Source organism: Chionomys nivalis, chromosome 11 (assembly GCF_950005125.1).
Source record: "Chionomys nivalis chromosome 11, mChiNiv1.1, whole genome shotgun sequence".
NCBI classification, from domain to species: domain Eukaryota; kingdom Metazoa; phylum Chordata; class Mammalia; order Rodentia; family Cricetidae; genus Chionomys; species Chionomys nivalis.
This window is the reverse complement of record NC_080096.1, coordinates 11,560,742-11,576,114: the sequence shown is the minus strand read 5'-3', so window position 1 is coordinate 11,576,114 and position 15,373 is coordinate 11,560,742. Positions and strand designations below refer to the sequence as shown.

At 44.3% G+C, this 15,373-nt stretch overlaps 1 protein-coding gene across 1 annotated transcript in view; it reads left to right on the top strand.

The window, feature by feature from the left end:
• Positions 1 to 15,373, top strand: part of Fbxo42 (F-box protein 42) — a 64,999-nt gene that overhangs the window by 44,583 nt on the left and 5,043 nt on the right. Inside the window, exons 5-9 of the mRNA XM_057784442.1 lie at positions 10,223 to 10,376; positions 11,344 to 11,454; positions 13,907 to 14,003; positions 14,394 to 14,450; positions 15,080 to 15,196. Of these exons, the coding sequence (XP_057640425.1) occupies positions 10,223 to 10,376; positions 11,344 to 11,454; positions 13,907 to 14,003; positions 14,394 to 14,450; positions 15,080 to 15,196 (536 nt within the window). The remainder of the gene's footprint in view (positions 1 to 10,222; positions 10,377 to 11,343; positions 11,455 to 13,906; positions 14,004 to 14,393; positions 14,451 to 15,079; positions 15,197 to 15,373) is intronic.

Here is a 15,373-nt window from a genome sequence, read left to right as displayed (position 1 = left end):
GAGGCAGGCGGATCTCTGTGAGTTCGAGACCAGCCTGGTCTACAGAGCTAGTTCCAGGACAGGCTCCAAAGCCACAGAAAAACCCTGTCTCGAAAAACCAAAAAAAATAAAATAAAATAAATGCCTCACTTGGTGGTGTGTGTGTGTGCGTGCATGCGCACTTGCATACATTCATGCACTGTGGCACATGTATGCAGCTTAGAGGCCAGTGTTTCTAAGTTGGTTCTCCATGGAGGTTCCAGGGATTGAACCCAGGTCATCCCAGTGAATTATCTTGCTAGTCCCTAAGAATGACTTCTTAAAAACCCACACCAAAGAGTTTTAATTCTACTTAGAGTTATTTATGAGTTAAGTAGCCTATGGAATCGTGTAACAACAGTGAGAAAATGTTTACAGACTGCTCTACCAGTTTTGACGGTGGCTGATTTGTTTTGTTTGAGGCAGGATCTGGCTGGCCTGGAACTCACAGAGATCTTTCTTAGGAGTGCTGGGATTAGAGGTGTACACACTATGCCTGGCTTCTTGTCTTTTCTCCTCCTGAGATTTATTGGCATGGTGAGGAGTGGTGCTGGAGAGATGGCTCAACAGTTAAAGTACTAGCTTCTCTTGCAGACGATCCAAGTTTGATTGTCAACACCCTTTTGGCATCTCACAACTGTCCGTAACTCCAGTTCCAGGGGACCTTCTTCTGTTCTCTGGGCACCAGCTCTCATATCTGCACAAATATACACATGCAGGTAAAGCACTCGCACTAAAAGTAAATGCTTTAAGGGTGTCTCAAAGGAGGCAGGCGAGGAAAGACACGTGGGTGGGAAGGGACACAGAGGGCCCGTGTGTCCCTGGAGCCTCTCCACCTACTCAACTACCCAGAAGCTTCCATACAGATTTCCTTGCATGTGAGGTGCTGGCAATCCAACCAGGCCTCATTCAGTCCTCCTGGTCCCTTAGCAGCATTCCTCTCTCCTAGGTATGGGGCGGGACCCCTTCCAAAATGGAGCTCTCATCTTCTAATGTCAGGCAAGGCAGGCCAGAACATTGCCTTATGGCAACTCCAGTACAGGACAATTCCTATGCCTCAGGTCGGCGAGGAGAAGTTCTAGTTTCTGTGGCTGGAGCCAGGAGCAAGAACCATGGACAGCAACCAAACCATCTCTCCATCACAGCAGTCATGAGTGTTTGCCTAGTTTAAGATACAAATTAGTCCATTTTATGTGTATTGATTAATTATATTTTAAAGACAGTGTTTTTCTATGTTCCCTGGCTGTACTGGAGCTCTCTACGTAGGTCAGACTAGCATCAAACTCAGAGATCCTCCTGCCTCCGCCTCCCAAGTACTAGGATTAAAGGTGTGGGCCCTCAAAGCCCACCTCCACAGTGACACACTTCCTCCAACAAGGCCACACCTCTCATTAGTGCCACTCTTTTTGGGGGTCCATTTTCTTCCAGCCACCACAACCACTGAGCTATCTCTAGCCCCAAGACTGGATTTTTATGTATGCCAATTTTGATGGCTCCAATGTCCTTTTATTCAAAAAGCATTTCAGTTTGGCTCTAAGTGGGTGGAGACTTGGAATAGCCCCAGTTTACCATGTTGGGCATGAAACGTTTTGTTCTGTAGAGGGCTAGTGAGCACATAAACACTAAACTGGGGTCTTCCGTATGGGACACCCTGACACAGGAGACACAGAAGCAAGCAGAACCTTGTGTGGTGCAGGGCTAGGGCTGTGGGTGTCCGTGAACGGCAGCAGAATGGGCGCTGTGTCCTGAAGACTAGGGTGGGAGTGCCTGAGAAGGGATGGTGTTCCTGGGCTTGTGAGTAGGTCTGTCCCCTGACCGGGACTGGGTGCAGCCAATATGATCCACGGTTGGCTATCATCATTTCTATCTAATGCTGCCAACTCCATCTGTTAGGATACTGGATGTGGTGGGCTCAGGGTACAGCCTCCTCTCCCGCTTTTGCTAGAATCCAGGGACTACAGGAGTGTGTGTGTCCATGCTTCCATCCCTCTGCTTCCCTCTTGCATTTATAGGTGGGCCTGCTCTGTCCTGTAGGGAGGCAAGAGGGCACAAGCAAGAGAAGCACCTCTCGTGGGGTAGGTCTGACCTGGGTCTGCTTCTACCCGCCTTCCTCTTGCTGGCAGGCAGTGGATCCTCACGCAAGCAGAGCACAGACCAGAAGGAAATGGGCTTGATTAGAGGGCTTCTCTACCTTTCATTAGCTGACTTTGGTTCCTCTTACTCTGTTTGGAGGCACTATTTATTGATCTTACTCTTCTTGGGTGGCAGCTTTGCCTCATTTCCTCTGACCCAGAGCAGCCCTGGGATAGTCCGTGCCTATGGTCTCAGGGTGTGTGGGAAAGAGCAGAGGGAAGAAAGGAATTTTTGTTTATAAAGTTCAGATCCTGGGATTTTTCTAGAAGACATGCTTTTTTGGAGGTGGGTAGTATTCTGTGCTGCTGGAGAGAAGAGCCGGAACTGCCCCATACAGATCTGTGGTAACCTTTGGTCCCCCTGGGGAGAATGAATAGACTGGCATATTTCAGGGCTAGTGGGCCTTCCTGTTCTCCAGGCGGGGAGGTCTGTGACTAACATTGGCTTCACTGTGTATGGAGCCACTTGAAAGGTGCCCCGACTAGGCCTGCAATTAACAAGTTATCAGATGCAACCTCTCCTGCCCTAGAGATTGTATCAAAAGAGAGCTTGCAGTGGAATCAAGGCGCCGTTACTGTTTTTCATGTTAATTTTTAGCTGGTAAGTATTTCCCTGCTCATGCAATGGTCTTTCATGTGGCTTTGTTTATTGGCACTGGGAACAACACCATGGAATTCTTTATGCTCATGATGGCCTGCTTCTCATGGCGGGTACTGCAGTCCTTGCCATTGGGATACTCATAAACTATGCAGGGATGTTTTTAAGGCATGGGTGTGGGTGCAAGAGTGAAATCTTTGGTTTGCCGTGGAGCACATGCCTGTAATTCCATCACTGCAGAGCCTGACACTAGACGATTGAAGCACATTCAAGGTCTCCCTGGCTCACAAAACACTTGGGAAAATCAGATCTCAAAACAAAGTCACATAGTGAAACCTTGTGTGTGTGCGCGCCCCTGTCTGTGTGTCTGTGTATCCTCGAGCTTTAACGTCAGTGAGTTTTTGTATAATTTAATGGCTTGTCTGATCTTGCTGAAACTGAGGAATAAAATAGAGATGGGGAGAAATTGGAGAGACAGGTTTATACTAAGAAATGTTTAGCTGGGCGGTGGTGGTGCACATCTTTAATCCCAGCACTTGGGAGGTAGAGGCAGGCGGATCTCTGTAAATTTGAGGACAGTTTGGTCTACAGAGAGAGTTCCAGGACAGCTAGGGCTACACAGAGAAACCCTGTCTCGAAAAACCAAACCAAACAAACAAAGGAAATGTTTAAAACTAGAAGTGGTGACGTACACCCTAATCCCAGCACTTAGAAGCCAGAGCTAGACCGGTCTCAGTGAGTTCCAGACCAGCCTGGTTTACAAAGCGAGTTCCAGAACAGTCAGGACTACTCAGAGAAACCCTGTCTCAAAAACCTAAAAATAAATAAGTAAAAATAAAAAAGAGATGTTGAGATGGCAGCCACTGCCTCCAGGCTCTGCCATGATTACAGGGAACTAGCTCTGTCCCAGCACAGGAGGGACCTGTCATCAGTAGGCTTCGATGATGGGGTTCAGTTCATCAGATGTTTTTATAGGAAATAGCCCCTCTGCCTCAGGATACTCTGTTATTGGCAGATGCTGAGCAGGTCATTTTAGCACAGTGTATATAAGTAAACCATTGGGTTAAGTTAGGTGACAGGTGACGCCTTTCCCTCTAAGGCCTTTAGCCCAGTACAGACAGAAGTTCTGGGGACCACATGAGTGCAGTGCCATTCATAAAGATCTGACGAGGGCATTGGATTCCCAGGAGGGGCAGTTACTGGCAGTATGGGTACTGGGAACTGAACTCCATCCCTTGCAAGACCAGTGAGCACTCTTAATAACCAGTGCACCATCTTTCCTTCTCCAAGAGAACAGTGTTCACTGTTGGTTTCAGGGCATTTTAGACCATGCCTCTCCCTTTAAAAAAAAAAAAAAAGCGCAACAATGTACAATTAAACACATGGGAGCCAGTTTTTTGTTTTTTACTTTGCTGCTTTCCTTTTGGAGTGGCATGTTGTTGAGTCCCATTCTTAGACATACCTGTGGCATGTCCCTAATATCTAGTCCTAGATCAGTTTTCAAAATTGCAAGCTATTAAATCACACATACAACTGGAAATCTTTTGTCAGTAGTGGGGACAATCTGTTTTTTTTTTTTTAATTTATTTTGTAATATACTTCAGTGACTAGTGAAATATTTGTATATTAAAAAAATTTTAGTTTATGTTAGTAACTTCTTTAATCAAAACATTTGTAAAGTGAAACCCATTTTGGATTTGTGTCATTATCCCATTATTGAAATGAAAGGAGTCCAGATAGTCACAAGAAGGGGAGTGGTAAATGAATATGAGTTTGTGTGTATTATAAAATGGAATCATAGCCAGGCGTGATGGCACATCCGTTCAAGCCCAGCACTTAGGAGGCAGAGACAGGCGGATCTGGCTAGCCTGATCTGCAGAGCAAGTTCCAGGGCACTGAGAAACCATGACTTGAAAAACCAAAAATAAATAAATATAATAGATAATCAAATAGAAATCAAAGGGATTCATTAGAGTGACTTACGCCATAGGGACTGGGTGGTCCAACAGTGGCCGTCTGCACACTGGAGAAGCTGAGGACACTGTTCAGCCCACAGTCCAGAAGCCTCAGCAGTCCCAACCTGATGCTGAAAGCCTGGAAGATTCCTAGAGAGCCAGTGGCCTTCAGTCCTGATTGGAAGGCTGAAGAAGCTGGGAGCTGATGTGCACATTGATCGACTTCCAAGTGCTAGGAGTCCACCATGTCCCCCAGCAGGAGGATTCTTAATCCTGAGTCTGTCCTTGATGTTTAATCACGATGGACTGGAACCAACAAGAGATGCATCTACTGGCAGGTCCATGAGGAAGGGTTATCTGAGAACGGAAGACCCTCGGGATGGTGGTACCCTCCAAAGGGAGACCCGTATATATAAAGAAAGCAGAGGAAAAAGCATTGCCTGCTCCCTGCCTGCCAGCCTGAATTCCATCTCTGAAGCCCACAAAATGGAAGGAAGGAAGGCGCTGCAAGGTATCCTGTGACCTCCACACAAGTACTTTGACAAGTGTGTAACCACCACCACACACATACCACATGAATAAATAAAAATGTGCTAATTTTTTTTACTTATTTAAATCTTAAAACTAAGATTAAAATCCTTTTGTTGAGACTATAAATGATTTTTGAGGAAATGATGGGATTGTAAATCTCCTTGTTGGCTGTTAGTGTCATGAGCCCCTGTGGATTTAACCCACACACATCAATCATTAACCAAGAAAATGTCCTACAGATTTTTCACAGGCAGTCTGTTGGAGGCATTTTCTCAATTAAAGCCCCTCTTCCCAGACAAAATACCTGTGCAGCGCTGATTCTTTCTTTTGCTCAGGGATCTTATTAACCCCAGAAATGGAATCCCTGGCTCACTATAGGTGCTCTAGAGATTTTTATGTAGATTACCAGTTTTGTTTTAAAAATTGTGTTTTGAGGGGCTGGAGAGATAGATCAGTAGTTGACAGCACATACTGCTCTTGCAGAGAATTCAAGTTTAGTTCTCAGTGTCCATGTTGTCAGACAGCAGTGGTCTGCAACTCTAGCTCCAGGGAGGCTGATGCCTTTGATCGCCAAGGGCACACACACACACTTGCACAGCAATACTAAAATAAACTTTTTTTTTTAAAAAAAAAAGACTCATTTGTTTGTTTGTTTATTATATATAGGATATATTTAGTATGTATGCCTGCAGGCCAGAAGAGGGAACCACATCTTATTACAGATGGTTGTGAACCACCATGTGGTGGCTGGGAATTGAACTTTGGAAGAGCCAGGCGGTGGTGGTGCACACCTTTAATCCCAGCACTCAGGAGGCAGAAGCAGGTGGATCTTTGTGAGTTCGAGGCCCGCCTGGTCTACAAGAGCTAGTTCCAGGACAGCTTCCAAAGCTATACAGAAACCCTGTCTCAAAAAAAAAAAAAAAAAAAGGATTTTTAATTGATTTTATGTGCTTGAATATTCTGCCTACATGTGCATCACCATGTGTGTGTTTGATACCTATGGGGTCCAGAAGAGGGCATCAAATCCCCTGGAACTGGAGTTACATGTTGTGAGCAGCCAGCCAGGTTCTGGTAATTGAACCCTGATCCTCTGAAAGAGCAGCCCTTGTTCGTAGTTTTTGTTGTTATTGCTGTTTACTATTTGGGGGTCTGCCACCCAGCTCCCAAATAAATACACTGAGATTTATTCTCACTTATGAGTGCCCAGCCTTAGCTTGGCTTGTTTCTAGCCAGCTCTTCTAACCTAAATTAGCCCATTTCTCTTTAACTACGTTTTTTTTTTTTTTTTTTTTTTTTTTTTTTTTTTTGGTTTTTTTCGAGACAGGGTTTCTCTGTGGCTTTGGAGCCTGTCCCGGAACTAGCTCTTGTAGACCAGGCTGGTCTCGAACTCGCAGAGATCCACCTGCCTCTGCCTCCCAAGTGCTGGGATTAAAGGCGTGCGCCACCACCGCCCGGCTTTAACTACGTTTTAACTCTGGGCTTTTTTCCTTTATTAATTTTTTTTTTAAGATTTAAAAAAATCTATTATGTATACAGTGTTCTCCCTGTTCTGGCCCTGCAGGCCAGAAGAGGGCACCAGATCTCATGCATAGTTGTGAGCCACCTTATGGTTGCTGGGAATTGAACTCAGGACCTCTGGAAGAGCAGGCAGTGCCCTTAACCTCTGAGCCATCTCTCTAGCCCCACCTTTCTTTATTCTATTCTTTTTTTCTTACTCCATGGCTGACTGGGTGGCTGGCCTCTGACATCCTCCTCTCCTCTTTTTCTCACTCATTGCTCACTCTCCTCCCTGGATTTCTCTTCCTATCTATTCTTTCTGCCTGCCAGCCCTGCCTATTATTCTCTCCTGCCTCACTATTGACCATTTAGCTCTTTATTAGACCAGTCAGATGTTTTAGACAGGCAAAGTAGCATAGCTCTACAGAGTTAAACAAATGCAACATAAAACAATGTAACAAATCTTTGCATCATTAAACAAATGTAATACATCTTACACTAATATTCCACAACATTTCTCTTTTTTTGTCTAAATAAAATTGAAAAGGTTTTAGCTTTAACACAGTAAAACTACATACAGCAAAAAGTTATCTAGTAAGAGTTACATTTACAATATTCAGCCCATTTATATTTAGCAAATTCAGAGAAAATACTCCATTATTTGTCTTATCTTAGGGATTCCAAAGTTTTATACCTAATTTACTTTCTGTCATAACTAAGGGAAACTAAAACTATTTAGTCTTTAACTCCATTAAATATCCCAGAAGGATGTAATACTACCTACCAACAGAGACATCTAGCTGCTTGGGCATTCACTCAGAGTTCCTCTGCAACATTGGGGACTCCCATCTTTGGCCTACAGCCCTAGAATATCTGGCAGACTTTTCAGTGAAACAGGAAGTTTGAAGGACTATCCCAACTTGAATTGGCAAAGTTTATCAGTCACTTCCCTCTGTCTTGCAGAATATCTGGTAGACTCTTCTGGGAAACAGGAATCTTAAAGGACTGTCCAACTTTGCCTTGGCAAAGTTCAAAAGTCTTTTCCTGTGTCTCGCTTGTCCAGTCAGTACAGCATACAATCAACAGTCAAGGCAAGAGCAGCTTCTTGCCCAAATGGCTAGCCTTGCCACATTGAAAGCAAATTTCATATGGAGATTCTTCGATGCTCATCATCCTTATATGTAAATTGGTGCTACCAGGAGCAGATGTGTTTCATTGTCATGACAAACCTTAGGTTATTAAATATCTTAAGTGCCATATTCTGCAGGTCTTTGAAGTGTTTGAAAATCATCTGTCTAAAATATACCTGTTTAACTTTGAAAATATTCCTAATGGTTTGATTATATATCTTTGATTATTGTATATTAACTACTAACCTCTTTTCTTAATTATATATTACATTTTTAAATGAGCTGCATAAGCACAATACCCCAAACAAGAGTAAAAACATATATACAGGGGGCTGGAGAGATGGCTCAGTGGTTAAGAGCATTGCCTGCTCTTCCAAAGGTCCTGAGTTCAATTCCCGGCAACCACATGGTGGCTCACAACCATCTGTAATGAGGTCTGGTGCCCTCTTCTGGCCTGCAGGCATACACGCAGACAGAATATTGTATACATAATAAATAAATATTTTTAAAAAAAAAACATATATACAGTATAACAAAAATAACTTTAAATTTCTATCAATATACTAAAATCTATGCTAATGCAAAAATATCTGAGATTAATAGTTGTCTTTTTATCCTATATTTCTCTAAATGATAACAAACATCTATAACCCACCAAATAACCAAAACCACCCATCTTACCCTTGGGAATGTAGGTAGTATGTTCTCTAGACTGCTTCCTGTTATCTGTGGGTGAAAGCATCTTTAGGATCCCTAAGAAAATTGAGACAATGGCCAAGTCCTGGGAAGACCAGCTGTAACCTTTGTTGATACTATCACTTTTTTTAATTTCTTTTTTAAAGTTCAGATAGCCCTAAAGTACCTAGGTTGGTTCAGTGAAGCAGTTCATAGTCCCGGGTCTGTCAGCCACTGTTGTTTGCTCATCAGCACTCAAAAAATTTAGTGTCAGCACAGTGCTGTACAGGACCAGACTCCCTGTGTGCTTCCCATCTCTGTGTGGCTTATTCTTTTTTACATTACTTTTACTCTCTCTTTAAAAACTATTGTTTTTAAAAATTATTTCTTTCGCCGGGCGGTGGTGGCGCACGCCTTTAATCCCAGCACTTGGGAGGCAGAGGCAGGTGGATCTCTGTGAGTTCGAGACCAGCCTGGTCTACAAGAGCTAGTTCCAGGACAGGCTCCAAAACCACAGAGAAACCCTGTCTCGAAAAACCAAAAAAAAAAAAAAAAAATATTTCTTTCTATGACTATATCCTTCTTTCTTAAGCCTACCTGTATATTTAAACACATTGTAACTTCTATAAGGGCTTTTTTCTGTACAAACCTGCTTTACTATGTATCTGTAGCCTTTTTTGACCATGTGAGCAAAACATTGCTAGCTATAGCTGGTTCTGCCTCCGAAAGCTCACTGCCCAGTTGGAGGTAGGTGACTGAGAGCCGCATTCAATCTCCCAGCTCTGAAGTGGCAATGTCCTGTCCTGCCCTGTGGCAGGCATTTTTTACTTAGTTTTTTGTTTCTACTTCATGTGGAAAAGGCTGTTTAAGTACTCTGCTGTATGGCAGAACTTCTTAAAGGACCGCTTCTGGTTTTTCTTTTGCTTAACCTTCTCAGAATCTATGTGGAAATTCAGGTCCCTGGTTGGAATGTCAAAATATAGTTGTTGTTTTTTGTTCTGTTTGTTTTGTTTTTAAACTCTCTGGGGGCCGCCACCCAGCTTCCAGATAAATACACAGAGACTTACCTTGCTTATGAGTACCCAACCTTAGCTTGGCTTGATTCTGGCCAGCTTTTCTAGCTTAATTCCATTTCTCTTTAACTGTGTATTGCCTCTGGGCTTTTCAACCTTTATTCTCTATATCTTTCTTTCCTCCTTACTCCGTGGCTGGCTGTGTAGCTGGATGGCTGGCCCCTGGTTCCTTCCTCTCCTTCTCCTCTTCTCAGTCCTCGCTCGCTCCCTTCCATAGATTTCTCCTATTTATTCTCTCTGCCTGCCAGCCCCACATATTTCTCTCTCCTGCCTTGCTATTGGTCGTTCAACTCTTTATTAGACCAATCAGGTGTTTTAGGCAGGCACAGTAACACAGTTTTGCATAGTTTAAACAAATGCAACATAAAAGAATGCAACTCATCTTTGCATCATTAAACAGATGTTCCGCAACATAAACGAATGTAACACACGTTAAACTGATATTCGACAGCAGTGCTCTTAACTGCTGAGCCAGTTAAGAAACCCAACTTCTTTCTCTTCTGCTGTGTGACATTGGTTCCTTCCTTGTTTTTCCAAGGAAAGATGACCTGTAGCTAGCCTAATGAATTGTATGTTCCTAAATCCTAACCATGGTGCTGTTGCCTTTTCCTAGGGTCCTATCCTTCCCCCAAAGCTGGAGCCACTCTAGTCGTATATAAGGACTTGCTAGTGCTATTCGGTGGCTGGACAAGACCAAGTCCCTATCCCTTACACCAACCAGAGAGATTCTTTGATGAAATTCACACATACTCCCCATCTAAAAATTGGTAAGCCACAAAGATAATCCATCCTATATCTGGAAGAAGTGGGTTTCATTGTATTACATTTGTGTGTGTATGTGTGTGTGTTTGTGTGTGTGTTTGCATGCTGCAGCATGTATGTAGAGGTCAGAGAACAACTCCAGGAGCCGTTTTTCTCCTTTAACCATGTGAGTCCTAGGGATCGGGTTCAGGTTGTCAGGCTTGGTGGCAAGTGCCCTTGCCCATCAAGCTATCTGCTGGACCAAAAAAGGGGTTTAAATCAATGGATTCTTTATTTTTTGTGTGTGTCAAGAATCCCTTGGAGGGTACTGGAGAGAGGACTAGAGCTCCCTTCTCTGGACTCTGCCCCCCCCCCCCAGCATACAGTCAGATAGACACACATTAATATGAAAGTAAATATTTGTAAAATTATTAACAAAACAAGAGAATTCCTTGAAGAGGTTGATGGAAGCTAAAGTTCTGCTCCTGCAGAGGGCGCACATCAGGAGCTTGCTTCTGGGTTGAGACCTTTGCAATGCCGTTGCTGCAGGAGGAGAAGCAGGGGAGCTCTGTTGTCTCTGAGGAAAGTGGCTCCTTTCCAGGAGCAGTGTGCATGGAGACCCTGTGTACTGCCGCAGTCTCGGGCCACACAGGTTATTTCTCAGACATGGCTGTCTTATTTTGTGTTTCTAGATAGCCCTGGCTGTCCTGGAACTCACTATTGTAGACCAGGCTAGCCTGAAAGTCACAGAGATCCTCCTGCCTTCCCCTCCTGAGTGCTGGATTTAAAGGTGTGCACCACCACGCTTGACAGACACATCTCTCTTTCTTTTTTATGTGCATTTGCCTACAAGTATGTGTGTGTGTGTCTAGCAGATGTCTGCTAGAAAACAGGCTGTCTTTCTTAGTGGATGCCACCACTCCTTTGTGCCTTCTACTTTCAAGATGGAGTAGGTGGTTCTGACTTTTGCTTCTTCCCTCTGCTTTCCATTAGGTGGAACTGCATTGTTACTACCCATGGGCCTCCTCCCATGGCTGGCCATTCCTCCTGTGTGATAGGTGATAAAATGATTGTCTTTGGTGGCTCTTTAGGATCTCGGCAAATGTAAGTATTTCTGATTTGCTTCATGCTTATGTAAAGATAGAAACTCCTGGTCGTAACAGGCCAGAAAAGTGAACTAGGCACAGCCTTGTCCCTGAGCAAAGTTCTCCGTAACCTAGTTAACTACTTTACCCCAGCGTTTAGTTCTTCAGTCTCTCCATCACATACCAAATTTTCTCCTTAAAGTCAAGATTAAGTGGAATTTCTTTCTGTTAATCCAGTGGGGTCAAGTTTTTGTGAGGCTTCCCCCTTGTCTTCTGTCTTGCACCTGTAGACGGTCACCTTCCAAAAAGCAGGATGCTCTGTTGCCCAGCTCAGGTCCTCCAGGAGGAGAGGTATAGTCACTGGATGGGTAGAAATCATGAACTCTCCCATTGGGTTAAGGAGATTGGAAGAGTGAGTTAGAAACAAGAAACTGTCAGGGAAGCTGCTCCCCAGCCACTGCCTTCCAGGGTTTCCCAGTCCTGTGAAGTTCAGGGCCAGACCAGCAGTCCGTCTGCATTACTGTGAGTGGGAGCACAGGAGTTTTCTGTTGAGCCATCAATCAAACAGACCCAAGCTTGCTCTCTGACAGGACTCATGAGCTTTGTGTTTTAAAATAGTTATGGAGGGGGGGGGCTGGAGAGATGGCTCAGTGGTTAAGAGCATTGCCTGCTCTTCCAAAGGTCCTGAGTTCAATTCCGGCAACCACATGGTGGCTTACAACCATCTGTAATGAGGTCTGGTGCCCTCTTCTGGCCTGCAGACATACACACAGACAGAATATTGTATACATAACACACAAATAAATAAATAAATAGTTATGGAGGGGCTGGAGAGATGGCTCAGTGGTTAAGAGCACTGGCTGCTCTTCCAGAGGTCCTGAGTTCAATTCCCAGTTCCCACATGGCAGCTCATACCTGTTCCAGGGCTTCTGACACCACATACAGATATACATTTAGGCAAAACATTAATGCTTTTGTGGAAATTTTTAATAATAATAATAATACAAAAAAATTAATGCTCATAAAATAAAATAATAAATTATAAGAAGAGTTCAGCTTAGTCTACAAAAAAGTTATGGAGTTTAGGGTTATCCTAGACTACATAGCACATTTGAGGCCAGCCTGGGCTATGTGAAAAATCTGACTTTTTTAAAAAAAAAAAAAAAAAGTAAAACAAAAATGTATATTAAATAAAAATATTTGTGGAAAGAAACAAAAGGAACTGCCCTCCAAATGAGAGGACTTAGGGTTTAAGTTTGGGAGTGCCTACTTTGTATCTTTGTGTGTAAATAGAAGACCTTAAAGAGATAACACTGGTGACTACAGCCAGGACTCAGCCCTAGCCCTGCTGTCTGGCCTTGAATTCACACAGTCCTTGACCTTGTGAGTGCTAGGATTGCAGTGGGGGTGGGGGGTGTCCATGCCAAGGTTGTGCTGCTCCTTTCCTTTGACAGGGAGAGTAGGTGTATTGAGACAGGAACTCTCTTGCTGACCTGACTAACCTTGTACTCACTGTGACCTGCCTGCCTTTGCCTGTGACCAAAGGTGTCTGCCGCCACACCCAGCACTGCCGCCCTCTGGAGTTGAATGTAGCAGTTGGTTCTTAATAAAATCAAAGCTTTTAAGCCAGGTTGTGGTGTTGCAAACCTTTAATCCCAACCTTGGGAGGCAGAGGCAGGTGGATCTCTGTCAGTTCCAGGTCAGCCTGGTCTACAGAGTGAGTTTCAGGACAGCCAGAGCTGCATAGAGAAACCTATCTTGATAAACAAAAACCTGAAGCTTTTACGAGCACTGTGAAATAGTCTGTTGTCATGATCTGTGGACCTTTATTAGCTCCTGCACCATGATAGATGCCTTTAGAACCAGTTTTTTGTCTCTCGTGGTTTTTGTTTTTAGAAGCTGCTTCCTGCTTGTACTTTGGGTCCAAGGTATGGAAGCGCACTCACCTCAGCTAAGACCTTCTGACCACAGAGAAATAAAAGGTTGAAAGGTCTCAGAATGGGTTCAGTGCTGAGTGTCACCGAGACGCTTGTATAATGTAAATTGTGTGTGTGTTATTTATTTATGTATTTATTTGGTTGGTTTTTCCAGACAGGGTTTCTCTGTGTAGCCCCGGCTGTCATGGAACTCACTCTGGCTGGCTTAAACTCTGGTCTCTGGCCCCCTTCCCCACTGGCATGTGCCTTGTTTCTGTCAGTTTTGAAGATCAGCAGTGTTTCTGTTCCATAGGAAAGGAAACCAAAGGCAGAGAAAATAAAGTCTCTTGTTTAGGATGCAAAACTAGGTAGGGTTCAGCCATGGTCTTTTTTCTTCTGAAGTCCCTGGACTCTGAGGAAAGCATCTCTGGAGGCTGTTTGTATGAAAGTGATGTAAGTTTTCCCCCTGGGCACAGGCACCAGAAACTCCCAGCCACCGCTGTGCTCTCTGGAGCTCCCAACTAGTTTCCTCACGACTGTGTTCTTGTCTCACAGGAGCAATGAAGTCTGGGTCCTGGACCTGGAGCAGTGGGCATGGTCCAAGCCGAACATCTCTGGCCCCAGCCCTCATCCCCGAGGTGGCCAGTCTCAGGTGCTAAAGAGTTTGACTATTGAGCAGGCGCTATAGTTAGTGTCTTTATGGGAGTGAGGTGAGGTACCCTGTGCACTGAGCCAAAGAGAATTTCTCTTTTTCGTTCTTTTGTTCTGTTTGTTCTCAGCTTCTATTGCTGTATTACTTAGAGTGGCCTTAGTGGGTTTTTTTAAAAAGAGAATTCTTCATTTTCTGTGATTAACACACTTGTATTAATTTTTTTTAAGTTAGAATATGTCTGTTAAAGGGTCATCAGTTCAAAGGTCTCGAATTGATGTGGGTTGGGTAGAGTAGGCAGCTGGAACACTCACTTGGGAGCTGGGCATGGCATTTGTGTATGTCACTGAAGTGTTTTTGTAGGTTTATTTTAAATTTCTTCATCTTTCCCAGATTGTTGTAGATGATGCAACTATCCTAATCCTCGGTGGCTGCGGCGGTCCCAATGCCGTGAGTATCAGTGCCACTCACTCTGCCTCAGCTGCTCAGTGAGACAGAGCCCTAGGGCATGCTGACTCAGCGAGCACCCTTGCATTCCGAGGGTGGCGCTCGTGTTTTCCGCCCTTTCCTCTGTTCTCTTTTTTTGGGGGGGTGGGGGTGGAGTGAGAGGTTCTTTTAATCAGAAACATTGCTCTCTTATTCACTCCTCAATTTTTCCTGGCTCTGTTTCCTCTTTGAGCTGTAAGATTTGCCCATTAAGGGGGCAATGGGGTAGAAAATAGGTGAAAAACTGAAGTCCACATGGAATTTACTTTAGAATGCAGACTGAGAAAGTTAATGGACATATCATCTCTCTCCTGCATGCACGCGCGCACACTAGTTAGGGTTGGTGTGTGGGTCATGTATGAGTGAGTGGAGGCAGGAGTCATAGGCGCAGACAGAACTGAATGTGAATAGCTGAGGACTTAGGATGTCTGTCCTGAAAAACCACACACTTTAAACCAGGCAGCACGGCTTTAAGACGACAGTCTGTCACACAATAGATAGATACGTGTAAATAGACGTAACAGTGTGAGACAGCGGTTGTGTGTCGGAGCACCTGACAACCCTGACTCCTGTCCTTGCTCCTTCTCTTGCAGCTGTTCAAAGATGCCTGGCTGCTGCACATGCACCCAGGTCCCTGGGCCTGGCAGCCACTCAAGGTAGAAAATGAAGACCACGGTGCCCCAGAACTATGGTGCCATCCAGCCTGTCGGGTAAGCAAGGATTGAGCAGCCAGTGGGAAATGTCCTAAACTGGAAAACCAAATTTGTTAAGCTGACAGAAGTAGAAAACAGTTTGGTGTCACATGCTCTCTCGTATTTACCATGTCCTTGAGCTGCTTGGAAGGAGGACGTAGGTGCACATCGTCTGACTTCTAGCTTGAAGGATCC